Consider the following 27,259-nt stretch of genomic DNA (forward strand, 5'->3'; position numbering starts at 1 on the left):
ACCCCTCAGCTTTCCTCATGGGTCATAAAATTGGCGTTGCAACGGGGACGTACGCCGTTCATGTATACCTCCTCCTCCTCCTCCTCCTCCTCCTCCTCCTCTTTTCAACCCCCACCCCCACCACACCCCCTCCCCCCAAAAAATAAAAGATGTATATATATGTATAACCCTTGAGGAAGATCTGTTCTCGCGACAGTAATTTACGGACCATCTGGTCTGAAGCGGAGAGGAAAAGCATATAACACACACACACACACACACACACACACACACACACACACACCCACCCACCTCCCGTTTTTTTTTTTTGTCGTTGTATTTTCCCTAACCATGATCATTCTCCATATTGTTGGCGAGCAATATTCACAGGCCATAAACAACATTACATAAGCCGCTGTATTGACACCCCTTTCCCTCTCCTCCCACCCCTCCTTCCCCTCCCCAAACCCCCCCTCCCACCTTCCCCCTTCCAGCATCCAGGAGGCGGAGGAGAGCGACCGGCCCGCCATCTGTCGGCTCTCACGGCGTGAATGAAACTCAGCGGTATTGTTGTGGCGCTTGGATCCGATTAGGGGTGTTTCTCTTGTTTTGGACATTGTACAACGCATGGGCGCCGTGGGGGAGGAGGGGGAGAGGCTCTGTGGTGGTGGTTGTGGTTGTGGTTGTGGTGGTGTTGCGTCATATTGTTTATCCTTGATTGCTGTCAACGCTCTCTCTCTCTCTCTCTCTCTCTCTCTCTCTCTCTCTCTCTCTCTCTCTCTCTCTCTCTCTCTCTCATATGTATATATATATATGTATATATATATATATATATATATATATATATATATATATATATATATATATATATATATATATATATCGTTCATTCAGTATCATATAAACTTGTTGCAATACACGAAAAACAAATGAAAACAAAAGTACAAATACACGCCAGAATGATTGCCTTTTGTTTCGTCACAATAGAAGACAAACAAACAAATAACTCCCAGAAGTATTTGTTCTAGAAACGTCTTCGTCACGAGGGAGAAAAATATGATAACTGTATTCCAAATTGCTGGGAATAAATAAAGGCAGACAGTATGAATTATGTACATGTGTATATATGTATATGTCTGTGTGTGTATATACATGTGTACATTGAGATATATAGGTATGTATATTTGCGTGTGTAGACGTGTATGTATATACATGCATGTGTATTGCGGTGGGTTGGGCCATTTCTTTCGTCTGTTTCCTTGCGCTACCTCGCTAACGCGGGAGACAGCGACAAAGCAAAATGAATGAATAATTATATATATATATATATATATATATATATATATATATATATATATATATATATATATATATATATATTTTTTTTTTTTTTTCTTTTTTTTTTCAAACTATTCGCCATTTCCCGCGTAAGCGAGGTAGCGTTAAGAACAGAGAACTGGGCCACTGAGGGAATATCCTCACCTGGCCCCCTTCTCTGTTCCTTCTTTTGGAAAATTAAAAAAAATTGAGAGGGGAGGATTTCCAGTCCCCCGCTCCCTCCCCTTTTAGTCGCCTTCTACGACACGCAGGGAATACGTGGGAAGTATTCTTAATCCCCTTTCCCCAGGGATAATATATATATATATATATATATATATATATATATATATATATATATATATATATATATATATATATATATATATATATTCCCGGGGAAATGTAGATAGTGGCCAGCAAAACCATTTCTGCGACACCCAACACCCCTCCCTCCCTCAGTAGTTGCAACAGGCGTATTTAATGCAACAGAACCCGGATTTCTCGACTCCTTAGACGACGCACGTGTTCCGGAGCCCCGGCCGTCTTCGAGCGCGCGCCGCCCACCCCCCCTCTGTCTGACCTCCTCCCACCTCGACTTTACTCATAATATCCCAAAACCCACTCATCAAAACATTATATATGCCAAAAGAAAAACAAAGTACAATAATTGGTACACGTGAGGGGTAATTTGGTTAATGGGTGAATGATAAATGATTTAAGGGCGGGGGGGGGGGGGGGCGATTACATGGAGTTAAGCCGAAGTCGGGATTACGTGCAGGGGTCGGGAGAGTGTGACACTGCGGACCACCAGTGTGAGGCGTCGGCCGGGGGAGTTCCATTAGCCCAGGCCTCTCTCTCTCACCCAAGCCTCGCCGCGCGGGGTTAAACCATTTCTTTTCTTACTCTATTTTATATTAATATAGGCATACGAGGCTCTCTATATATTCATTATATATATATATATATATATATATATATATATATATATATATATATATATATATATATTCGTGTTTACAGTGTTAGTTTTCAAAACAGTTCATTAATTATAAATGTTTGTCACAAAAACAACTGATTTTTTTTTTTGGTTAACGGATTTGAGTTGAAATTGTTTATGATCGTAGCAAGGATTTTATTTTGTTTGTTTTGGTTTGGGGTATTATATGTTGTATTATATTTCTTTAATGAAAACACTATGTGGTATATATAATTGAATGCTTCTGTGGTGAGGTGTGTGTGTGTGTGTGTGTGTGTGTGTGTTAAAACTATATAAAAAATTAGATATATAACCGAGGTAACAAGAACCCTGTACATAACCACGTTATCTTAATCCCGTCAACACGACCCCTCGGCTCGACAGGGCGGCCGTAGGGCACGGTGGTACGACCATTGCTGCGCACGACGGTACGACCCCCCTGAGCACGACAGAACGACCCTTGAGCACGACGGTACGACCCCTTGAGCACGACGGTACGACCCCCCTGAGCACGACGGTACGACCCCTGAGCACGAAAGACGACTATTGAGCACGACGGTACGACCCTTGGCCACGGCGGTACCACCCTAGGGCACGACGGTACGATCCCCTGAGCACGAAATACAACCCTTGAGCACAACGGTACGACTCCTCTTGGGCACGACGGTACGACCCTTGAGCACAACGGCACGACTCCTCTTGGGCACGACGATACGACCCATTGGGTAAGTGTGATGGCTTGGCCTTAGACCTGACCCTCACGAGGTCAGGTCAGGAGCCCAAAACCATCCCAAAGGTTGTCCCGTCGTGCTCAAGGCCAGCACGCACGGTCGTGCTCAGGGGTCGTGCACGCGTTCGTGCCTCGAAGAGGTTGAGGAAGAACGTGCATGGCTGCACGGGGAACGACCAGGCTTGTGGCTGGACGACGGGGGGGGGGGGGGTTTGTTATCGCTATTTAAGATTGTGTAAAATTTATGAGGAAGGAAAGATGGCGGGGCTGGACTTTGGACCCCCGCGTGAACTATTCCGCGCGACAGCTGAAAGCGACTCGGGGAATTTCACTCTGTTATAAGACGGGTTTGTGTCCAGCTTGTGTTTCGGCTGTTGGAGATGAAGTGTGTGTGTGTGTGTGTGTGTGTGTGTGTAGCCGTAATCCTAGTGGAGGCTGGGTACACACATGGATTCCCCCCCCTGCAGGAGATGGCTAGGTGTAGCGCTATCAGAGAGGGGAGGGGGGGGGGAGAGGCTGGTTTGGGGTGTAGCCTGCCGTGTGGGAGATGATCAGGGTGTTCGTCTTCGTAGGAGAGAGAGAGAGAGAGAGAGAGAGAGAGAGAGAGAGAGAGAGAGAGAGAGAGAGAGAGAGAGAGAGAGAGAGAGAGAGAGTTTCCAAGTGTAGGCCCTCCCAAAACGAGGTGTTTGAGTGTAGTCCCCTTTTGAAAGAGCTGTTTCGTGGGGTGTAGTGTGTAGCCTCCTCAGAAGTTGGTTGGGGTGTGTAGTAGTGTCCTCAGAAGGCTCTGTGGGTGTAGCCCCGTTATGTGGGCAGTCTGGGTGTAGCCTCGGAGGGAGCTGTTTGGGGTGTAAGTTCTGTCAGGGACTCGTTCGGTTGGGTGTAGTAGTAGTACCGGTTTCTCATTGTTAGTTGGGTGTAGCACGCAAGAACTGGTTGGGTTTTGCAAGTGGCAAGCTGGCCATGTGGTGTAGGGCAGGAGAGTGTTGGCACCTCAGTGTAGGCAGACGGGTGTAGCGAGCTGGGTGTAGCCATCGGGGGGGGGGGGGTGTAGATAAGAAAGGTGGGGGGGGGGGAGTTGAGGAGTGAATACCTTAGCTTTAGCGAAGCTGATGTAGATACAGATAACCGGTGTGTACCACAGAGGGCGAGGTGTGGTTTTGCTGGGTGTAGGTGGGAAGACACAGGAAGCCTAGTTCAGCTGTTAGGGTGTAGTTAGTTGGCAAGTGGTCAAGTAGGAGGGTGTAGTTATCGTAGACTAGGTAGCTTGCTGGTGTAGGGTGTGGGAGGGGACTAGAGTGTGTGGGTTGGTAACCGTGGAGGATATAGGCTGGGGTGGTTGGGGAGGGTGTAGGCTGGGGTGGTTGGGTAGCTTGTAGGTTGAGGTTGGGGAGGATGTAGCTTGGGGTTGGGGAGGGTGTTGCCTGGGGTTGGAGAGGGTGTTGCTTGGGGTTGGGAGAGATTAGGCTGCGTGGGTTGGGAAGGTGTAGGCTGGGGGTTGGGGTTGGGGAGGGTGTAGGCTGGGGATTGAGGTTGGGGAGGGTGTAGGCTGGGGATTGAGGTTGGGGAGGGTGTAGGCTGGGGATTGAGGTTGGGAAGGGTGTAGGCTGGGGTTGTTGGGGTTGGGAAGGGTGTAGGCTGGGGATTGAGGTTGGGGAGGGTGTAGGTTGGGGTTGGGGAGGGTGTAGGCTGGGGATTGGGGTTGGGGAGGGTGTAGGTTGGGGTTGTTGGGGTTGGGGAGGGTGTAGGCTGGGGATTGAGGTTGGGGAGGGTGTAGGTTGGGGTTGTTGGGGTTGGGGAGGGTGTAGGCTGGGGAGTTAGGGGTTGGGGAGGGTGTAGGCTGGGGATTGAGGTTGGGGAGGGTGTAGGCTGGGGATTGAGGTTGGGGAGGGTGTAGGCTGGGGATTGAGGTTGGGAAGGGTGTAGGCTGGGGTTGTTGGGGTTGGGAAGGGTGTAGGCTGGGGATTGAGGTTGGGGAGGGTGTAGGTTGGGGTTGGGGAGGGTGTAGGCTGGGGATTGGGGTTGGGGAGGGTGTAGGTTGGGGTTGGGGAGGGTGTAGGCTGGGGAGTTAGGGGTTGGGGAGGGTGTAGGCTGGGGATTGAGGTTGGAGAGGGTGTAGGTTGGGGTTGTTGGGGTTGGGGAGGGTGTAGGCTGGGGATTGAGGTTGGGGAGGGTGTAGGTTGGGGTTGGGGAGGGTGTAGGCTGGGGAGTTAGGGGTTGGGGAGGGTGTAGGCTGGGGATTGAGGTTGGGGAGGGTGTAGGTTGGGGTTGGGGAGGGTGTAGGCTGGGGAGTTAGGGGTTGGGGAGGGTGTAGGCTGGGGAGTTAGGGGTTGGGGAGGGTGTTGGGGGGTTGGGATTTAAGGTGAAGGGAACACTCGACCGTGTTCACACATGGCTGCTCCTCTGACGTACTGGCTGTGACGTTTCCCCTGCTAGCCCGCCCGCCCGCGCTCCCTACCACCACCACCACCACCGTACCCTGCTGTACCGTCGCCCCACACTGCTGTACCGTCGCCCCACACTGCTGTACGGGGTCCTCACTGCTATACCGTCGCCCCACACTGCTGTACCGTCGCCCCACACTGCTGTGCCGGGTCCTCACTGCTATACCGTGGCCTCACACTGCTGTACCCTGCCGTACCGGGTCCATCACTGCTGTACCCTGCTGTACCGTCGCCCCACACTGCTGTATCGTCGCCCCACACTGTTGTACCGTCGCCCCACACTGCTGTACGGGGTCCTCACTGCTATACCGTGGCCTCACACTGCTGTACCCTGCCGTATCGGGTCCCTCACCGCTGTACCCTGCTGGACCCAGACCCCAGACTTCTGTACCGTGGCCCCCAGTAGTCACACTGCTGTACCTCCTGCTGTAACTTGGCCAGGAATGACTGTATCTGGTCGTAACATGGCCCCATGCTACTGCGCCGAGCTGTAACCTGGCTCCGCATTGCTGTACCAGAATGTAATATGGCGCAGCGGTGCCATCTCTTGCTGTAATGTGGCTCCCCACCCTGCTGCTGTAGCGAGCTGTAACCTGGTTCTGTGCACCGGCCACTCTCTGAACTTGTTATGTATCCGAAGAACACTTCAAGTTCCCTCCGTGCTGTAATTTGCTGTATTTTTCCGCTGTATCCTCTTGCGGCTTTACTGGTCTAGTTTCATTTGTAATTTATTATACTGTGCACAACTTTTTGTACTTCTGCCGTACATCCTTTCATTGGTGCTGTAATCTATGTACTCTACTGTATCTCCCAGCACCTCCCACACTGCTGCTGCTGCTGCTGCCAGCGCCCACGCTTTCTTTTGTATCTTCTGTACCCACTGCTGTAACTTGACTTATGTCCGATGTACCATACTGTAATTGCCCTATGATGTAACCAAAGTCCGTTCCTCTGTACCGCACTGTAACTGTCCAGTGATGTCCCCAAGCTCTGTAGCGCAGCCGTGCTCAGTGCTGTACCCCTCGCTGTAACGCACAGCATCACTGAAATGCTGTAACTTCCACTCGATCAAGATACGGGTCCTTAAGCTGGTATGAGTCAAAAACTGTATTTGATACGACGTACAGTGCCTTGAGCACGACGGTACGACCCCTTGAGCACCGGTACGACCCTTGAGCACGACGGTACGACCTTTGAGCCGATAGTGCGACCCTTAAGCATGACGGTACGACCCTTGAGCACGACGGCACGACCTTTGAGCACGATAGTGCGACCCTTAAGCGCGACGGTACGAACCTTAAGCGCGACGGTACGACCTTTAAGCGCGACCCTTATCATGTTGCCCAAGGCCACTGACCTGGCCAGTCGGGGTCAGGTCAAAAGGTCAGGCCACCATGCCCCAAGGGGTCGTACCGTCGTGCTCAAGGGTCGTGCCGTCGTCTCGCAAGTCAAGTGTTGCCAACGTCATTTTAAGACGCACATGTTGTGTCGTGTTGAGTTAGGGGGGGGGGCGGGGGAGGCAGAGCAGTATTACCAGTCGTGCCCCATAACCCAGGTCGTCCTTATGGGCTTGAAGGGGTCGTACTGCTGGGGTGGGGGGGTCTGGGGGGTCTAGGGCGTGCCCAGGTGGGGGGTGGGTGGGGGGTCTATATGGTGTGTCCTGGCTTCATGGTCAGGGCGGTGTGGCGTGGCTCAGTGTAGGATACACCTCGCCACCACAACCAACCACCACAACCTCACCACCACAACCAACCACCACACCTCACCACCACAACCAACCACCACAACCAACCACCACACCTCACCACCACAACCAACCACCACACCTCACCACCACAACCAACCACCACACCTCACCACCACAACCAACCACCACACCTCACCACCACAACCAACCACTACACCTCACCACCACAACCAACCACCACACCTCACCACCACAACCAACCACCACACCTCACCACCACAACCAACCACCACACCTCACCACCACAACCAACCACCACACCACCACAACCAACCACCACACCCTCACCACCACAACCAACCACCACACCTCCACCACAACCAACCACCACACCCTCACCACAGTCCCAAGTCACCACCCACTTATCCAGTACCTGGAATCCCCCATTGTGAGTCCCTCCTCACCCCCCCTCCCCTCACCCCCACCCATAACCACCCCCTTCCCCCCTTCATCATTATCCACATCACCCCCACCCATAACCACCCCCTTCCCCCCTTCATCATTATCCACATCACCCCCACCCATAACCACCCCCTTCCCCCTTCATCATTATCCACATCACCCCCACCCATAACCACCCCCTTCCCCCCTTCATCATTATCCACGTCCCCCCCCACCTATAACCACCTGCTGTAGTAGCCCCCCCTCCCTCCATCATTAACCCGAGCGGGCGGATTGTGGTGGTGGTGGTCTTCCCCTCCCCCCCCCCCTCCCAGCGTGTGGCCAATTATAGTTGGTCATCGTCATCACCTCCGGTGTTTCACCGGCGATAATAATCTCTCATTATATCGCTGGCACGACACTATCTCCAGCAATGCTCATCATTAGTCGCCCCTGTGGACGCTCCGGGTGGTGGGGGGGCGGGGGGAAAGGGGAGGGGAGGGGGTGGGGGTAGGCGGGCGATGATGCTGAGGGGAAGGGGAGGGGTGGGGTGGGGGGAGGATGGCCAGGGAGGTAGGGGGTCTAGCTTTCGGGGTTGGGGGGTAGTAGGGAGGGGGTTGATGTAGGGGGTAGAGGGGGAGGGGGGGAAGTCTTTCTCGGGTTGGTAGATTGGATGGTTTAAGGGGGGGGAGGAGGTGTTGTAGCTAGGGGAGGGGCGAGAATGAGGAGGGAGGGGGAGTTTGGTGTTTTTCTAGGGGGGGGGGAGGGGAGGGGAGAAGAAGGTGTTGGTTGGAGTTATCTGTGGCTACATCTTTAAGGTGCTGTAAGGTCGAACTTCCTCCGCCCGACCACCGCCGTCTCGAACTAAGTTGTTTATGTCCGCTGTTGGTGTCTTCTCTCTCTCTCTCTCTCTCTCTCTCTCTCTCTCTCTCTCTCTCTCTCTCTCTCTCAGAGCTCCAGGGGAGGAGGAGGGGGGGGGGGAGGTCAGAAACTGTGGTGTTGTTGCCCGCTTGTGTTGGAAGTTGTTGGGCCAGAAACTTGTGAGAGGAAGGGTAGGGGTGGGGGGTGGGAGGGGGTGGTTGTAGTTGCCCGCCTAACATTGTAAGCTGGCGGGACCAGAAACTTGGAGGGGGGGGGGGGAGGTGGGTGGTTGGGTGAGATGGTGTTGCTGCCTTCTTGTATTGTGAGTTGGTGGGCCAGAAACTGAGATGCTGTTGCCCACTTATCATGTAAGTTGGCTGGGCTCGAAACTGGGATGTTGTTGCGTTGTTATATTGGTGGATGTTGGTGGGCCGGAAACTGGGATGTTGTTGTCCCGTTGTACTGGAAGCTGGTGGACCAGAAACTGAGATGCCGTTGCCTGCTCATAACGTGAGCTGGTGGCCGGAAACTGGAATGGTGTTGTCCGCTTATAATTAAACAAGTTGTTTTTGCCAGAAACTGAAATGTTGCTCCCCACTTATAAGTCGGGCCAGATAGTGGAGGCAGAATACTTCCCACGTATTCCCTGCGTGTCGTAGAAGGCGACTAAAAGGAGAGGGAGCGGGGGGCTGGAAATCCTCCCCTCCCGTCTTTTGATTTTCCAAAAGAAGGAATAGAGAAGGGGACCAAGTGAGGATGTTCCCTTTAAGGGTCAGTCCTCTGTTCTTAACGCTACCTCGCTAATGCTGCAAATGGCGAATAGGTATATTATATTTCATTATTATTATTAATCGCCGTCTCCCGCGTTAGCGAGGTAGCGCAGGGAAACAGACGTTTAATGTTTGCTGAAGATGAGAAACGCGAACACTGGAAGACTGGCCTTGCGTTAACGTCGCCCAGCGCTCCTCCGTTCTGCGCATGTTGTTTTGTTGTTGTTGTTGTTGTTGTTGTTGTTGTTGTTGTTGTTGTTCTGGACCTCACAGACATGTTGTGCGAGGTTGTGCGCACATGGAGAGGTTGTTCGTTCGACGGTCAGCAAGTCCGTTGTGCTCGGTTCAAGTTCGGCCGGGGTTGTGTTGTGTTGTGAGGGGAGGGAGGGGGGGGATGCATGAGTTACCTACCCCGCGCTATCACAACTTAGGACCTTAAAGCTGGCTGGTTGTAGTCAGACGGCCTCTCTTTCTTTCGTGGTCTGAGACGTTCGGTTTGTATCTACTGTTGTAGGTTGTAAGTAGTGTCTACTGTTGTAGGTTGTAAGTAGTGTCTACTGTTGTAGGTTGTAAGTAGTGTCTACTGTTGTAGGTTGTAATTTGTATCTACTGTTGTAGGTTGTAAGTAGTGTCTACTGTTGTAGGTTGTAAGTAGTGTCTACTGCTGTAGGTTGTAATTTGTATCTACTGTTGTAGGTTGTAAGTAGTGTCTACTGTTGTAGGTTGTAAGTAGTGTCTACTGTTGTAGGTTGTAATTTGTATCTACTGTTGTAGGTTGTAAGTAGTGTCTACTGTTGTAGGTTGTAAGTAGTGTCTACTGTTGTAGGTTGTAAGTAGTGTCTACTGTTGTAGGTTGTAAGTAGTGTCTACTGTTGTAGGTTGTTACCGTCTTGTAGGTTGTAATTAATGTCTTTCTGTTGTAGGTTGTTAGTGTTCGCTGTTGTAGGTTGTTAGTGCATGTTGTTGTAGGTTGTTAGTGTTCGCTGTTGTAGGTTGTTAGTGCATGTTGTTGTAGGTTGTTAGTGCATGTTGTTGTAGGTTGTTAGTGTTCGCTGTTGTAGGTTGTTAGTGCATGTTGTTGTAGGTTGTTAGTGTTCGCTGTTGTAGGTTGTTAGTGTCCGCTGTTGTAGGTTGTTAGTGTTCGCTGTTGTAGGTTGTTAGTGTTCGCTGTTGTAGGTTGTTAGTGTTCGCTGTTGTAGGTTGTTAGTGCATGTTGTTGTAGGTTGTTAGTGTTTCGCTGTTGTAGGTTGTTAGTGCATGTTGTTGTAGGTTGTTAGTGCATGTTGTTGTAGGTTGTTAGTGCATGTTGTTGTAGGTTGTTAGTGCATGTTGTTGTAGGTTGTTAGTGCATGTTGTTGTAGGTTGTTAGTGTTCGCTGTCGTAGGTTGTTAGTGTTCGCTGTTGTAGGTTGTTAGTGTTCGCTGTTGTAGGTTGTTAGTGTTCGCTGTTGTAGGTTGTTAGTGTTCGCTGTTGTAGGTTGTTAGTGTTCGCTGTTGTAGGTTGTTAGTGTTCGCTGTTGTAGGTTGTTAGTGTTCGCTGTTGTAGGTTGTTAGTGTTCGCTGTTGTAGGTTGTTAGTGTTCGCTGTTGTAGGTTGTTAGTGTTCGCTGTTGTAGGTTGTTAGTGTTCGCTGTTGTAGGTTGTTAGTGTTCGCTGTTGTAGGTTGTTAGTGCATGTTGTTGTAGGTTGTTAGTGCATGTTGTTGTAGGTTGTTAGTGCATGTTGTTGTAGGTTGTTAGTGTTCGCTGTTGTAGGTTGTTAGTGTTCGCTGTTGTAGGTTGTTAGTGTTCGCTGTTGTAGGTTGTTAGTGTTCGCTGTTGTAGGTTGTTAGTGTTCGCTGTTGTAGGTTGTTAGTGTTCGCTGTTGTAGGTTGTTAGTGTTCGCTGTTGTAGGTTGTTAGTGTTCGCTGTTGTAGGTTGTTAGTGTTCGCTGTTGTAGGTTGTTAGTGCATGTTGTTGTAGGTTGTTAGTGTTCGCTGTTGTAGGTTGTTAGTGTTCGCTGTTGTAGGTTGTTAGTGCATGTTGTTGTAGGTTGTTAGTGTTCGCTGTTGTAGGTTGTTAGTGCATGTTGTTGTAGGTTGTTAGTGTTCGCTGTTGTAGGTTGTTAGTGTTCGCTGTTGTAGGTTGTTAGTGTTCGCTGTTGTAGGTTGTTAGTGTTCGCTGTTGTAGGTTGTTAGTGTTCGCTGTTGTAGGTTGTTAGTGTTCGCTGTTGTAGGTTGTTAGTGCATGTTGTTGTAGGTTGTTAGTGCATGTTGTTGTAGGTTGTTAGTGCATGTTGTTGTAGGTTGTTAGTGCATGTTGTTGTAGGTTGTTAGTGCATGTTGTTGTAGGTTGTTAGTGCATGTTGTTGTAGGTTGTTAGTGCAGCTGGATCCACCGTCTACTGCCGCAGGGAGGAGGGGGGAAGATAAGAGCAGCGGCGGCGGCGGCGGCAAGTTGCGGGTGGGGAGGGAACCTTACATTGTTTCCACTGTTTATGAGTATTATTGAAGACACGAGCTCCCCACGTGCTGTTGGCCGACCCACGTAACTCGATACTCTCAACTTCTCTCTCCCTCGCCTCCCCTCCTCCTCCTCCATCCCATCGCCGCTTAGCTTATATATCTCTTCTGACCTACATCATTAACGTCCTCCTCCCCTTATGGTTGGCTAAAGTACAACCAGAGTGGGTTATAACAACTCGACGGGTCAGTCTTATACACGCAGGTTTCTGAAGAGGAATAACGCCATGAGAGAGTTGTGTGCGTGTGTGTGTGTGTGTGTGTCTCGTTGAGGCGCGCGTGCCGCCACACAGCGTAACCCGAGCTTCGTTTTAAGGTAACCGTATCCGCTCGTAGATGAACAAATGACGGTCGGTACTCCATTTGATGCGCTAATAAATGGCCATTAAGAACCAATCCGGCCCGACCATTGACAGTACATGATGGATTTCGCCCCGAACAGTGGCTAAAAACCCCGATACTGTTTCCATTTTGGGTTGCCTTGTTGTCGCAGCTGCTGCCGGGGGTGGTGGCGGCGGCGGCGGCGCGGCTGCCGGTTACCGATATACTCGGCCATTTTATCCCCCGCCTGTATTTCATCGCGCTACAGCACCGTGCTAAATACAGATGATTACAGTATTGATAATCGATCATACTTGGGTATATAGGGTGGTGGTTGAAGCAAGGGAAGTGGGCGGGCGTTTTAGGGAGTTAAAGAAAAAAAATGTGATCATCCCCGTCAGGCAACAAGGATGGTGGCCCCCCTGCGGAGCGCGCTGATTGGCTGGTGTTGGGCGGTGTAGGGGGCGCGCTACCGCCACACACACACATACACACACGGACGGACGGACTGGTCAGCCTGGCTGGCTGGCAGCTTGTGCGGCCCTTCAAGTCATTACACCTTTTTAACCTTTCGTCTGTCTGTCCGTCCGTAAGCTCATGTTATGAGGCCATGCAATGGTGGTGTACACAAAATGGTTGCCATTTCTAATGCACCTCAGACCTCTGTAGATGTAGTGAACTGGTAACACAGTCTTTTTGTTTCTTATAAGCTGGGCGAGCTCCCTCCGTCCAAGGCTGTAGTCTGAATTAGCTTCCATCCGACTTCCGTGAAGTTTATGTAAAGTCCCAACTTCCTTAAGTGAGCGTAGTCACGACTACACCTCGTCGTTACCGTAAGAGGTTCGTTTGTTACGTAACTGGGCTGAAGCCCCACTTGTGAGCTGTTGCCGATTTGTACTGAATGGGGGAGGAAGATGTGTACTGGTGGAGGAGGACCCCCCAACCCACCCCCATCACTTATACGCTATCTATCGCGCTGCGTCTTCAACATGTATTGTCTTCCACTTACGCAGTCTTACATAATTCATTATACATCCATCACTCTTACAAATATAAAAGTACTTATTTACATCTCTTTTTCGACGTTTCTCGCTTAATTTCATGTTATGTTCTCTGGTTGTTCTTATCCTTACATCTATGGAAGAACTAAGTGTTCACTGTCGAAAGTCATGGTTCTGGCGTTATGAACCTTAAAGGTGTGATCAGGTCACCCCTCACTCTGCTCTCTTCCACCGTGGATAGACTTAAGGTTTCAGAGCCTCTCTCTCTCTGTAACTCAGCTTATTTTAATACTGGTACATGTCTAAGTTGTCTCCCCTTCCTATAGACCTTCTCTGTTAGCTCTTTGTTCTTCTTGTACGTGCGACCAGAACCTGAGAAGTAGGTTGTAGTTTAGCGCCTTATGTAGGATACATGTGTGTGTGTGTGTGTGTGTGTGTGTGTGTGTAGACTTAATAATGCCTCTTATTCTTGAGCTAGGTTCTTGCCTTCCTTCCTGCAGCGAGGTAAGTACTATTTACCTTGCTCCCCGGAGTTACCTCAGACCTTTTAAAAGACGCCTTGTGCTCCTTCATCGCGTGGGGTGTAGGTGGGGGTTTGGGGGTGGGAGGGGAGATGTAATGGCCTAGTGGATAGCCCAGAGTAGCGAGGGAGCCCGGGATAGTTGAGGGAGCCTGGGATAGTTGAGGGAGCCTGGGATAGTTGAGGGAGCCTGGGATAGTTGATGGGAGCCTGGGATAAAAGGCTATGACCCTTTGTGTACACTGGGAAATGGCAGGCGGGACGAATTGACGTGGTGTTATGTCTTCAAGGAGAGAGAGAGAGAGAGAGAGAGAGAGAGAGAGAGAGAGAGAGAAGAGTTTTTATATGTTTATGGATTTCTTTTTTGTTTTTGTTTGTGCTTTTAGGTTTTACAACATTTAACTTAATGATTCATGTTAGCCCAAAGGTACGACCCTTGAGCACGACCATACGACCTTTGGGTATGATGGCCCCGTGGAAAGGTCAGGCCAAAGGCCATCATTAGTCAAGGGTCGTGTCTTCGTGCTGAAGGGTCGCATCGTCGTGCTCAAGGGGTCGTACCGTCGTGTTCAAGGGGTCGTGCCATCGTGCTCAAAGGGGTCGTACCTTCGTGTTTAAGGGGTCGTACCGTCGTGTTCAAGGGGTCGTGCCATTGTGTTCAAGGGGTTGTACCGTCGTGTTCAAGGGGTCGTAGCGTCTTGTTCAAGGGGTCGTACCGTCGTGTTCAAGGGTCGTATCAGCGTCGTGCTGAAGACGTTAACAACATCAAGAGAAACATCATCAAATGTGTTTGTAGATAAGATAGTAGAGACGTCTGTGATGAGGTGGGGGGGGGGGCCTTAGTCCCGGCTGAGTGACACAGTGGAAGAACACCTGTTATGAATAACACGGGAAGAACACTTGGTATCAATGACACCGGAAGAACAACACCTGTTATGAATAACGGGAAGAACACGTGGTATCAATGACACCGGAAGAAGAACACCTGTTATGAATAACACGGAAAGAACACGTTATCCGTGACACCGGGAGAAGAACACCTGTTATACATTACATTGGAAGAGCAGCTCTTACAGATGGTAAGTTATTTGAGCGCGTTGATGGCATGTAAGAGACACCTGTTATAGATATTGATGTTGAGGTTATAACAGCAGAGACACCTGTTGTATGTGTTGATGCTACATCATAACCCCTGAGAAACACCTGCTGTGCATATTGATGCTACATTGTGACCCCCTGAGAAACACCTGCTGTGCATATTGATGCTACATTGTGACCCCCTGAGAAATACCTGTTGGTTGTATTGATGCTACGTCATAACCCCAGAGAAACACCTGTTGTACGTGTTGATGCTACATTGTCACCCCGTGAGAAACACCTGTTGTACGGATTGATGCTACATTACTACCCCCTGAGAAACACCTGTTGGTAGTACTGATGTTGCATCGTGACCCCCTGAGAAACTCCTGTTGGTAGTATTGATGCTTCCCTGCTTCCGGAAACACCTGTAGTAAATATTAATGATATAATAAGATCTAAGGAAACATCTGCTGTGATCATTGATGACAACATCCACACTCGAGGAACACCTGTAGATGATATTGATATACTACAGTGACTCAGGAAACACCTGTTACTGAGTGTCGTAGATATGACCAAACATCTGTTGCCAACTGACGCAGATTGAGACCCGGAAAGAACAACTGCTGCAAGTGTTGCGCAATAGTAAGACCGAAGAAACACCTGTTTGTGTTACACCCGGACGCAGGCGACATCCGTTATCAGCATTAGTGTTGTGGATAGGCTAAGGAAACACTTGTTATCAGTCCTGATACAGTAGGCAGATGCAGGAAACACTTGTTATCAGTCCTGATACTGCAGGCAGATGCAGGAAACACTTGTCCCATAGTCAAGACGTCCTTTTCAGATACCGCTGGAGGGACACCTGCGCGACTCAAAGGGTCCACACGTTGATTGTGGCGGCTGGGGCGCGCATACGGCAGGCGCTGAGGTGGTCATGGAAGTCGGAATCTATCGCCCGTAGGTCGTGCGTGGCCCATGACATGCGCGCGATCATCTGGTGTGAGGAGAACTCCATCTCTCTCTCTCTCTCGTCGGGTTACAGGTCGGGGTCGGGGGTGTGGGGGGATGATGAGACCTGGCTCCGTGACGTACCGAACTCCCGACGAGTTCCGACCGCGAGCGAAGTCTCGTCCTTCAGGACCATGACGGCCTGGAGTCATCCAGGAGGTCAGGGGGGAGATGGATGAACTGCGAGGGAACACGGTCCAAAGGTGCGTCCGGGACCCACGGCGGATGTGCCCGGTCCAGACGGCGGCCCGCACTGCTCCACCTGATCGGTATTCGTGCTTATGGTAATCGGGCAACACTGCCACCCTCCCCGACAGCTCAGACCCGATCGCATCTGAATGTCACCGCCATCGACACTTAAAAGTCCCACCTGCCTCGTCACCACTTTGAAGTGGACTGGGGAGGGTGGGGTTGTAGGGGGCTACCGAGGTCTGCACTGACCAGTAGCCGGTGTACCAGGGTCGCCTCCAACGGAAGGGACAGATGGAGCTAGTGCCCCGAGGCCAATGGAGATGAGGCTGGTAAGAAATCAGATAATTCTTTGTCTGTAAAATTGGTTTATGCCTCGTTCGCCAAACTTTCTGGCTGCCTTCACGTACGAGCAAAGTCACAGGTTTTTTAGTGGTTGGTAGTAGGAGATATTTAAGACTGATCAACAGCGGGTGGTGTTTAAGTATAAGTAGTCGTCAGTGAGAGTTGTTTCACAAGTATGGGTAGGACCAATTTTAGTGTAAGTGAAGTTAAGTATGATCGGTAGGTGAGGGAGCTGTTGTACTAGTATATAAGTGGAGAAGGAGCAGTCAGCACAGGGAGCTACTTGAAGCAATGGTCGAGGAACGATTCATGATAAGTGGGATGTACTCAAGAAGCAACCCTGATTCAAACATCAGTGGTGCGTGGTACGGACGCACCAGTGAGTGAATGAGTGAGTGATGAGTGAGTTCGGGTACTTACACTGGGTATGTTGTCGTTGGTGCAGACGCACTCGGAGAGTAGCCGGTCCCGGATCTCCCAGGCGAAGATGGAGGGACATTCCCGCTTGTACTCGGCTATCTTGGTCACGACGTGAGGTGTGGCCACGCGGGGCTTGGAGCCCCCGATGGCCCGGGGCTTGATGGACCCCGTCTCGTAGTACCTGTGGCCCGAGGGTGTGTGGGTCGGGGCGGAGGGGGGAGAGAAAGAGAAGAAGGGGTTCAGATCAGTGACTCGAAACTGGATGAAGGCGTCGGCTTAACAGCTAAAGAAAATGATTGATAAAAAGATCAAAGGCAAGGTTCTGATGACTGGTTTACACACGCCCCCGAGCGGCGGGCCATGCATGATATGCGACAACGGACACTCATCAAGTGGGAGGGGGGGGGGTGTCAGGTCAGGTCAGGTCAGGGCGCCCAACACGCTATTGTGTATACAAGCGAGAGAGAGAGAGAGAGAGAGAGAGAGAGAGAGAGAGAGAGAGAGAGAGAGAGAGAGAGAGAGCGGGGGAGGGGAGATGAGAATAGATGCTGCACATGATATCAAACAGAGGTTCTTGACTTTTGGGCATATATATATATATATATATATATATATATATATATATATATATATATATATATATATATACATATATATATGTGTGTGTGTATATACATGTATATATATGTGTGTATATATATAAATTATTGTTTTTGAAATAGAACATCCTTCCCTAGATACGAGAGGCCATCGCTGAGGAGGAGCCCAAGCGCGCCTACCTGGCCAGTATCTTGGAGACGCAGCCATTGGATACTTGGAGGATGCGGGAGATGTCGCAAGGCCTGGCGCCAGAGTGGGCCAGCTCCACGATCTTCTGCCTGGTGGAGTCCGGCAGGGGGCGGCCGTTCACATAGACGCCCCCAAGCTGGTTTATACCGCTGTGGCCTGCAAGGAACACCAGAGAGCTCGGGGTTAGCAGGACAGCTGCCCGCGTACACTCACCTAGCAAGGATCTTGGACACACAGCCATTGGATACTTGGAGGATGCGGGAGATGTCACACGACCTCACACCAGAGTGGGCCATCTCCACGATCTTGTGGCGGATGTGGTCCGGCAGCGGCCGCCCGTTCACGTACACTCCGCCCATCTGGTTCACGCCCGTACCTCCTGCAAGGACACTACATCAGACACGCCCACGCGCCCCCTTCCACACCCCACCACACTGCCGGGCGGGCGGCGGTGGCCACCACCCGCCCTCGAGGCGGGAGTCTCTTTCTACCTTGTGTGGTGAACGTTACTATGTTAGAAGTAGGGCTACATCACCGTACGGCTACAAGAGGACTCATACAGGGGCGTGGGAGGAGGAGGAGGAGGAGGGTGGGCTGCCTGGCACACCCCTCTCTCCCCACCCTCACCAGGCAGCGAAGAAGGGGTGGGTTGTTAGCTGCCGAGGAGGGAAGTGGGTTAATATTGTAACAAGAGAAAAGGTGAGTGGGGGAAATATGTGTTATTCTACAAGTTGGTGTTGAGGATTATCTCTATTCTATCTACTTCATCTACCAGGGCCGGCCGGTGTCACGTCAGTCTCCCCGTCTGGGTAGATGGTAGATGGACACACGTAGAAGTCAACAAACGCCCCCCTCCCGCCCCTTAGCCATCCTCCCGTCCTACGAGTCTTTAAGAAGACACACACACACACACACACACACACACACACACACACACACACACACACACACACACATAGTTCATTCAGAAGAGAGTGGAAGAGAAAAAAAAAAAAAGGCGAGACATTGTGTGTATAAGGACTTAATTCTCCGTGTGGAAAACCTTTTGCCTCCTCCTTCGTCAGGGGGTGAGGCAGGTGTGGGGAGGGGGGAGAAGAAACTCTCACGCGAAGGGGCTTTTCAGTACCGGGTCTCCGTCACACCTGAGGGGAGGGGCGAGGGCATTGGGCGGGTCTCCCCCCCCCAGCCCCCTCGCTGAACTACCGGGAAATAGTGGAAACATTCATCAAAACTTTCCGTGTCGTATTTTGTCACATGTCGCTTTTCCACATCAAAGAACAGAGCTCAGCGTGCCATCGTCTCTCTCTCTCTCTCTCTCTCTCTCTCTCTCTCTCTCTCTCTCTCTCTCTCTCTCTCTACCGTATTTAGATTATAATCTCGTAATTTTTGTTTACCCCCCCCTCCCACTGTACGACGCGCTCTTCCAAAAGGCGTCTCGCGTGTTTCAAACGTTCGTAGTAAAATACGGAGGAATTACGCCTGGCGGCGGCGCGAGGTAACGCGAACGTTACGCAGACACATTGAAAGTAACAACGCCAGAAGTAACGCCGGAAGTAACGCCAGAAGTAACGCCGGAACTAACGCCGGAACTAACGCCGGAAGTAACGATGGAGGTAACGCCGCAAGTAACGCCAGAAGTAACGCCAGAAGTAACGCCGGAAGTAACGCCGGAAGTAACGCCAGAAGTAACGCCGGAAGTAACGCCATCTCAACTGTTGCTTCGGAAATTGCACAGAGGACCAGATCGGTGTTGGGTGGGGTGGGGTGGGGTGGGGGGGTATCCTTCCGTAACGCCTGCTTGCCTGCCTGCCCGAGCCTCACACCAACCAGGGAGAGAGAGAGAGAGAGAGAGAGAGAGAGAGAGAGAGAGCCAATCGTCCACGTCTCCGAACCTTTTCCCCCTTTACCCACATGCCGTCTATGGTGCGTGAGAGAGTCTCTCTCTCTCTCTCTCTCTCTCTCTCTCTCTCTCTCTCTCTCTCTCTCTCTCTCTCTCTCTCTCTCTCCCTCCCTTAATTTCCATATCCTGAATATTTCCTCTGGAAGCGTATGGGGGTGGAGGGGGGGTCACACACCCCACCCCCCCTCCACCTGGAACGCATTCGGCGAGAAAAATTACATTTAAACGCATTTCCGTCAGATAAAGATGCACGCAGGGAGGAGGAGCTTTCTACTCCATTCCATTGCCCCTCTCCCTCCTTTTATAATCCCCCCCGTTCCCTCCCATTTTTTTTTTGGGGGGGGGGACGAACTGTCTCTCCTGACGCTTTCCGTGTTGGCATTTAATTCCCTCCCACCACACACACACACACACACACACACACACACCAGACGTGCATTTGAGTTGAATTTGTAGTTTGATGAAGACCCCTTGGGGACGCCGGTACGACCAGTGATTACGACATGACGACCTTTTTGGGTACGACGGTATACGACCTCTTAAGCACGACGGTGGGACCAGCGATTACGACATGACGACCTTTTGGGTACGACGGTACGACCCCTTAAGCACGACGGTACGACCAGTGATTACGACATGACGACCTTTTGGTACGACGGTACGACCTCTTAAGCACGACGGTACGACCAGGGATTTTACGACGTGACCACCTCTTAAGCACGACGGTACGACCTTTTGGGATAAAGGCGGCCGGGCCGTTTGGCCTTACCTCTAACCCCCCAACACACCCTCATGAAGGCCCACATCACTATTCCCAGGGGGTTGTTTGCTGCTCAGGCAGGTCTTACCGTCGTGGTGGAGGAGCTAATGAACCACACACACACACACACACACACACACACACACACACACACACACACACACACACACACACACTGTCTCTCTCTCTCTCTCTCTCTCTCTCTCTCTCTCTCTCTCTCTCTCTCTCTCTCAGGGAGTTTGATGTTAGTTGCTCATTCTTCGCTCTATCCTGTATCATCTCACATCTATATCTAAATCTATCTCTCTATTTATCAATCTACCTATATATATATATATATATATATATATATATATATATATATATATATATATATATATATATATATATGAATATATATTTCACCTTTCCCCCCCCACAACCATCCCCAGACATACTTGTGGGTCTCCCCCCCCCCACCACCCACTGTAGTTCGACCTGTACCCTGGGTCGACTGTAGCCTGAGTCGACTGTAGCCTGAGTCGACAACTCTCTACACCGGAGTTAAGTCTTGACAACTTGGCCACAACTTCGGTTGTTTGAAGGTGAAGGTGAAAAAAAATGGATATTGATGCGGCTTGAGCTGTGTGTATGGCAGACTAGGTTAAGTGCAGTGTTTTCCTTTCACGTTGGTTGGGTGCCGGTTGTTGTGAGTAGGGTGCCGGTTGTTGTGAGTAGGGTGCCGGTTGTTGTGAGTAGGGTGCCGGTTGTTGTAGTTAGGGTCCCGGTTGTTGTGAGTAGGGTGCCGGTTGTTGTGAGTAGGGTGCCGGTTGTTGTAGTTAGGGTGCCGGTTGTTGTGAGTAGGGTGCCGGTTGTTGTGAGTAGGGTGCCGGTTGTTGTGGTTAGGGTGCCGCTTGTGAGTAGGGTGCCGGTTGTTGTACTTAGGGTGCCGGTTGTTGTAGTTAGGGTGCCGGTTGTTGTAGTTAGGGTGCCGGTTGTTGTAGGTACAATGCATCGGAACTAGAACTACCCGTCCACAGCCAAGACCCTCACAGACGTATTCGTGGTTTCCCATGATGGCTTCATATGCCCTGATCCAGTCCATTGACACCACGTCACCCCCTGTATACCACATTGCTCCGCTTCGCTCTATACCTTGCACCCCTCGCTCTTATATGTTCAGGCTTCAGAAACTCAAAGCATGATTCAGTCCATCCTTCTATCTCGTCCTTGGCTTCCTCCTCCTCCTCCTCCGCCTATTTCTCCTCCTCCTCCTCCTCCTCCTCCTCCTCCTCGTTCCCCCCACTTTCTCTGAGTCTTTCCACCCTTATAGATCCAATTGTCCAGAACATTTCGGCACACTTGCTTCATCTCTCACACCCACACTCATCCTGCTTCTTCTATCCCATCCCGTCATTTCTCACTCGATCAGCCCTCCTCACACCACCAGTTGTCATCAGAAATGTAAATTTCCAACACACACCAACTTTCCATATTTTTGTCATTTAGGGCCCACGCCTCGAGTCCATTACGGCACCGCTGGGACGACTGTACCATCAAACTGTATCCATCTTCGCTCTCACAGTCTCAGACCTCTTTGCACACGCCGGTCAACACACCTGGGACCTCTGCCCCTCCACATTCTCATTCTAGTTCCATTCGCCACTCTAGGATACCTAACACCGCCTACTTTGTTCAAGTTTATTCCGCTGAGACTCACTGTAAAACCTCACCAGTCGAGATCTCTCCCGGAGTAAACCTCAGTACCTTGCGCGTTAACAGTACGCCCTCACCTTCCTTTTCTCACACACTCCCTCCCAGTTTCTGCAGCTTCTTAACTCGAGTCTGCCACCAGAGGAGTGTCATCTTCAAACAGCGGCTGAGTCACCTCCCACGCCTTCTCACCTTCAACGGACGTCAGCCCCCCGCCCTTGTGTCCCAAACCCTCGCATTCTTCTCCGTCAAAAGGTCAAACAGCCATGGAGACATCACACACACACACACACACACACACACACACACACACACACACACACACACACATACCCACTCACTCACTCACTCACTCACACACACACACACACACACACACACACACACACACACACACACACACACACACACACACCGGTGATACAGACCCGCCACCTTCACCTAGAACCACGCACAGTTTACACCTGCTGTTAGTTTCCCCCCCCAACACCATATTTTGGAAAACACCTTCCACAAGGCTTCTTTATCAACCCTTGTTGTATGCTTTCTCCATATCCGTGAATGCCACAGGACATATCCTCTCTCTCTCTCTCTCTCTCTCTCTCTCTCTCTCTCTCTCTCTCTCTCTCTCTCTCTCTCTCTCTCAAATCATTTCTCTCACACTCACACACATTCTTCAAAGCAGACGCCTGATCCACACATCCTGTGCCACTCCTGGAATCTCAGTGTTCCTCCCCAGTCTGATGTCCTGTGCATTATTACCCTCTCACTCTCCCAAAGAAACTAACCAGGTACACTCATCAAAATAATACCGCTGTATTTCGGGCATATCGTGTCTCCCCCTCCTCCTCCAACCTTCAACCCCGCCTTTATACAATGGCAGGCATTCGTCAGGGCTGTCCAGTCAGCAACACTGTCACTCACTTCCTTTAGAAATTCACCTGCGAACCCATCCACTCCGGCCGCATTGCCACACTTCGTCTTGTGTAGGATTTCCACCACCTCTTCTCTTTTCGCCAAACAATTTGCGGTGACCCATCTACCCATACGTACGTTCTACGTTCCAGACGTCCAGCATTCTACCACCGTGTCATTGAGTACTTCCAGCACTCCAGCACGTAGCACCCCATACCTTGACGGGTGAGGTCAATGACCTGTAGAGAGAAGTGAACTCCTTCTGACCCTCCTTGAACACGGGAAAGATTAGGTGGGGTTACTGGTCAGTGGCCACTCCGGCTCCCCCTCGTGTGTTGCTTATTCACTTCTCATGTCACTCTTCTCTCTCTCTCTCTCTCTCTCTCTCTCTCTCTCTCTCTCTCTCTCTCTCTCTCTCTCTCTCTCTCGTGTCTTACATTCTATAACTCCCTCTTCTCATTCTCTATGCAATCTCACGTCTCCTTTCATTATGGCGCATCCTGTTTCCTATTTGCGCTGGTAGGGTATGTGTGTCTCTGTGCGTTTTCTGTATGTTACATATCACTTAGGAGGTAGATCATGTCCAGCGTGAGGGCTTCTGTGTCAGTAATGTTACCTTCTCACACCTCGGTAAGGTTTCTCGAGCACGCCCCCTCCTCAACAGATACGCCTAAGACAGGGAAAAGACGTGGTCATTCAGCTCGAGACTCGCACCGCAGACCGCTCTCTCTCTCTCTCTCTCTCTCTCTCTCTCTCTCTCTCTCTCTCTCTCTCTCTCTCTCTCTCTCTCTCGGGATATTCTCTTGATAGTAACCTACCTGGACGACAAGAGCGGAGTTGTGTACAGAATCTAGCCATCCCGGATAACAGGTATGATTGTTATGTACAAGGATGAGGAACGCAGGACGGATCAAACTGGCGTCGTTTGACCTGTGTTTGTAGACGCGACCGTCAAAGATGGAGGAGTTATATACCTTAAGAGAGGGGGGGGGGGGGGGAAACGCGAGAGGCATGAGGGAATTCCACAGACGCGCTCTGCGAGGAGAGGACAGAGGAGAGGACACTTGGTGTCACGAGTGTCGGTCGTCGTGTGGTTGGGCGACACACACACACAATCTGGTGGGATGCAGTCGCCAGATGCGTGGCGACGGGCACCAGGTCACGAAGGGGGGTGGGACACACGCAGACGGCTTACTGGAGCTGTGGCCGAAGGTAATATCCCGCAGGAGAGAGAGAGAGAGAGAGAGAGAGAGAGAGAGAGAGAGAGAGAGAGAGAGAGAGAGAGAGAGAGAGAGAGGTGGTTCGGGCATGTGGAAAGGATGAGTGAGGAGAGACTATGATAAAAGGGGACGTAAGTGTTAGAAGCCTCAGAGGGAGGCGTGACGAGGAAGAGATGGAAGGATGGAGTTAAGGATGCTTTGGAGGACTGGGACCTGAACGTCCAGGAGGGGGGTTGGGGTGGGGGAAAGGCACTTGGTGGATAAAAAGAATTGGAGTGATGTGATATACGGGGGAGCGACGTGCCGTCAGAAGGCTGGGCCACAACATAGGAAGCGGTCAAGGTAAATCATGGGTCAGTTTGTAGTGCTTTGCTGTGGATGAAAGACTGCTTTTGATATATAGGACATGACAGCTAGTGGCTTGCTGTGTTCGTACGACGTCGGTCCAGTGTTCCTGAGGTTAGGTTGCGAAAGAGAAGACGTTTCGATAGAAAATGGAAAATTGTACATCCTTCCAAGTTAAACTTTCACACCGAACCATCCTGTCTCCCAGCATCTCTTGCTGCAACACAGCTACCTTACTGTTTGTTCACATTAAAACTCCCCCAACACTCGCTCAAACTCCACATTGCCAGCCTCAGAAGTTTCAGTCCGCGGTGTCCGCCACCAGAGCCGCGTCATCTGCAAACATCGCCTGACTCGCCTCCCATTCCCTCCCTGGCTTAGGTCTACTACAGAGCTGCCCTCTGGGTCTGACACTCGTGCCATTCACCTTCACCACCGTGGTAAACACGTTAAACACACCCTGGATATTACGCATCTTAAGGCAAAATCGCATTCACCGTGAGCCACTCACCCCTCGCCTTTCCTAACTGCGCGATCTCCCAGTAGAAACTCCTGACTGTATTTAGTAACTTCCATTCACCTCCTACATAAGGTTCTCTCTCTGTCAACTCAGTCATACGTTTTCTCCTAAACACATGAATGCCACATACCAATCATTCATTTTCTTCGACTGTGTATTACACGTTCTTCGAAGCAAACACTTTCTCCTCCACACACCCTTTCTACCTCTCCTGAGAGCACATTGTTTCTTTCCCAAGTCTAATACTGTATCTTAGACGCCACTCTCTCAATCACTACTCGCCCGTACACCGTCACACATATATCGAACAGACATGTCCCACATGCATTTGAGCATTCATTCTTGTGTCCTCAGTGCTCAAATAACACTTTTGTTTCGGCGTTCCTCCCTTCCTGTCACCCTTTGGCCAGGCCTACTCTTGTACTCCTCTCAGTCACATTATTATTATCATTATTATCATTGTTATTATTATTATTATTATTATTATTATTATTATTATTATTATTATTATTATCATTATTAGTATCATTATTATTATCATTATTGTTATTATTGTTATTGTTATTATTTAAGAACCTTTGTACATAAGCCACCTGCGTTGTCACCCTCGAGTAAGACAAGTTAGGTCAGGTTAGGGTTAGGTCTTTGTGGTTTATTGAGTTATCTCGTAAGTGGCCGACTCGACAACATTCCTTCCTGGGTTTACTGCGCGTTGCGTCACGTAAGGAACCAACAAATAGCACCTCTCCTTACACAAGTCTCCTCCCCCGCGCCCCCCCTCTCTCTCACACTTTACGTCCCACACCCTACCCCCAGCATGCATAATCGCGTTTGTGTGGGTGGGTGGGTGGGTGGGTGTGGTGTGGTGTGGTGTGGTGTGGGTGGGTCTGAGAGGAGAGGGTTATTGGTAGATAACATAAAACACGGAGACATTTGATCCAGTTATGTTAGACCTTTGCACCTCACTAAGGCTTCCTAAGCCGCCCGTCCGGCCAAGATTTCATGTCTTAAGAGAGAGAGAGAGAGAGAGAGAGAGAGAGAGAGAGAGAGAGAGAGAGAGAGAGAGAGAGAGAGACCTGTCCGTTGAGCTTGGCTCCTTTTTGCTCAGACTAAAACGTTCCTCACGCAAGAGGATTACTTCTATTTTTCTTCCCCCTTCTCTCACTTTACGAAAGATCATATACTGCTGTATGGACGTACCGACGTCGCCCATACGGTGTGGCATGGATTCATACGCTGCTGTATGGACGTACCGACGTCGCCCATAGGGTGTGGCATGGATTCATACGCTGCTGTATGGACGTACCGACGTCGCCCATACGGTGTGGCATGGATTCATACGCTGCTGTATGGACGTACCGACGTCGCCCATACGGTGTGGCATGGATTCATACGCTGCTGTATGGACGTACCGACGTCGCCCATACGGTGTGGCATGGATTCATACGCTGCTGTATGGACGTACCGACGTCGCCCATACGGTGTGGCATGGATTCATACGCTGCTGTATGGACGTACCGACGTCGCCCATACGATGTGGCATGGATTCATACGCTGCTGTATGGACGTACCGACGTCGCCCATAGGGTGTGGCATGGATTCATACGCTGATGTATGGACGTACCGACGTCGCCCATACGGTGTGGCATGGATTCATACGCTGCTGTATGGACGTACCGACGTCGCCCATACGGTGTGGCATGGATTCATACGCTGCTGTATGGACGTACCGACGTCGCCCATACGGTGTGGCATGGATTCATACGCTGCTGTATGGACGTACCGACGTCGCCCATACGGTGTGACATGGATTCATACGCTGCTGTATGGACGTACCGACGTCGCCCATACGGTGTGGCATGGATTCATACGCTGCTGTATGGACGTACCGACGTCGCCCATACGGTGTGGCATGGATTCATACGGATATCGAGGCGCGAATGAGTGTACAGAGGCAAGAGAGGGGGAGAACGTGGAGGCGTTGGGAGCTGAGTGCCCTGAGGACACGAGTATGTGAGGAGTGACTTTTCAGTGGCGTCTGGTGGTGATGAGCAGAGTGGGACTGAGAGAATGACGGATTTGGGTTCGCTGAGGGTGGGGTTCGGACGTGTGGGGAGGATGAGTGAAGAGGAAGTGACAAAAGAGTATCTCATTATCGGAAGCTGAGGGAGATGAGGGGCAGGAGGGCAAGGAGAAGGAGATAGAAGAAAATTAGAATAGATGGAGGGCAAGAGCACTCAGGAAGACGAGAAAGGCATACGTTGGATAGAAAGACATGGATTAATGTGGTATAAAGGGGGCGTCGTGCTGTTAGTCGGCTGAACTAGGGCATATGAAGGGAACATATGAGTGTTAGCTTTTGGTTTTCTTTCATCATACATACAATAAAGGTAAGAGTTAAGTGGAAGTGTAGAAAATAAGACTGTTGCTCGCTTCATCCTAACGCTACATCATGAAGTTATTTAGATTACTATATCGATAATGATAGTAATGATAATGATACTAATGATAATGATATCAATTACAGTA

General features: G+C 50.5%; 1 protein-coding gene across 1 annotated transcript in view; it reads right to left on the minus strand.

Moving 5' to 3' along the window:
• Positions 1-27,259, minus strand: part of LOC139756138 (paired box protein Pax-6-like) — a 135,319-nt gene that overhangs the window by 64,219 nt on the left and 43,841 nt on the right. The window contains exons 2-3 of the mRNA XM_071675249.1: positions 17,369-17,534; positions 16,590-16,770 (exon numbers count right to left, since the gene is read on the minus strand). Coding sequence (XP_071531350.1) covers positions 16,590-16,770; positions 17,369-17,534 — 347 coding nt within the window. The remainder of the gene's footprint in view (positions 1-16,589; positions 16,771-17,368; positions 17,535-27,259) is intronic.

The sequence above is a fragment of the Panulirus ornatus genome, chromosome 20 (assembly GCF_036320965.1).
Source record: "Panulirus ornatus isolate Po-2019 chromosome 20, ASM3632096v1, whole genome shotgun sequence".
Taxonomy (NCBI): Eukaryota; Metazoa; Arthropoda; class Malacostraca; order Decapoda; family Palinuridae; genus Panulirus; species Panulirus ornatus.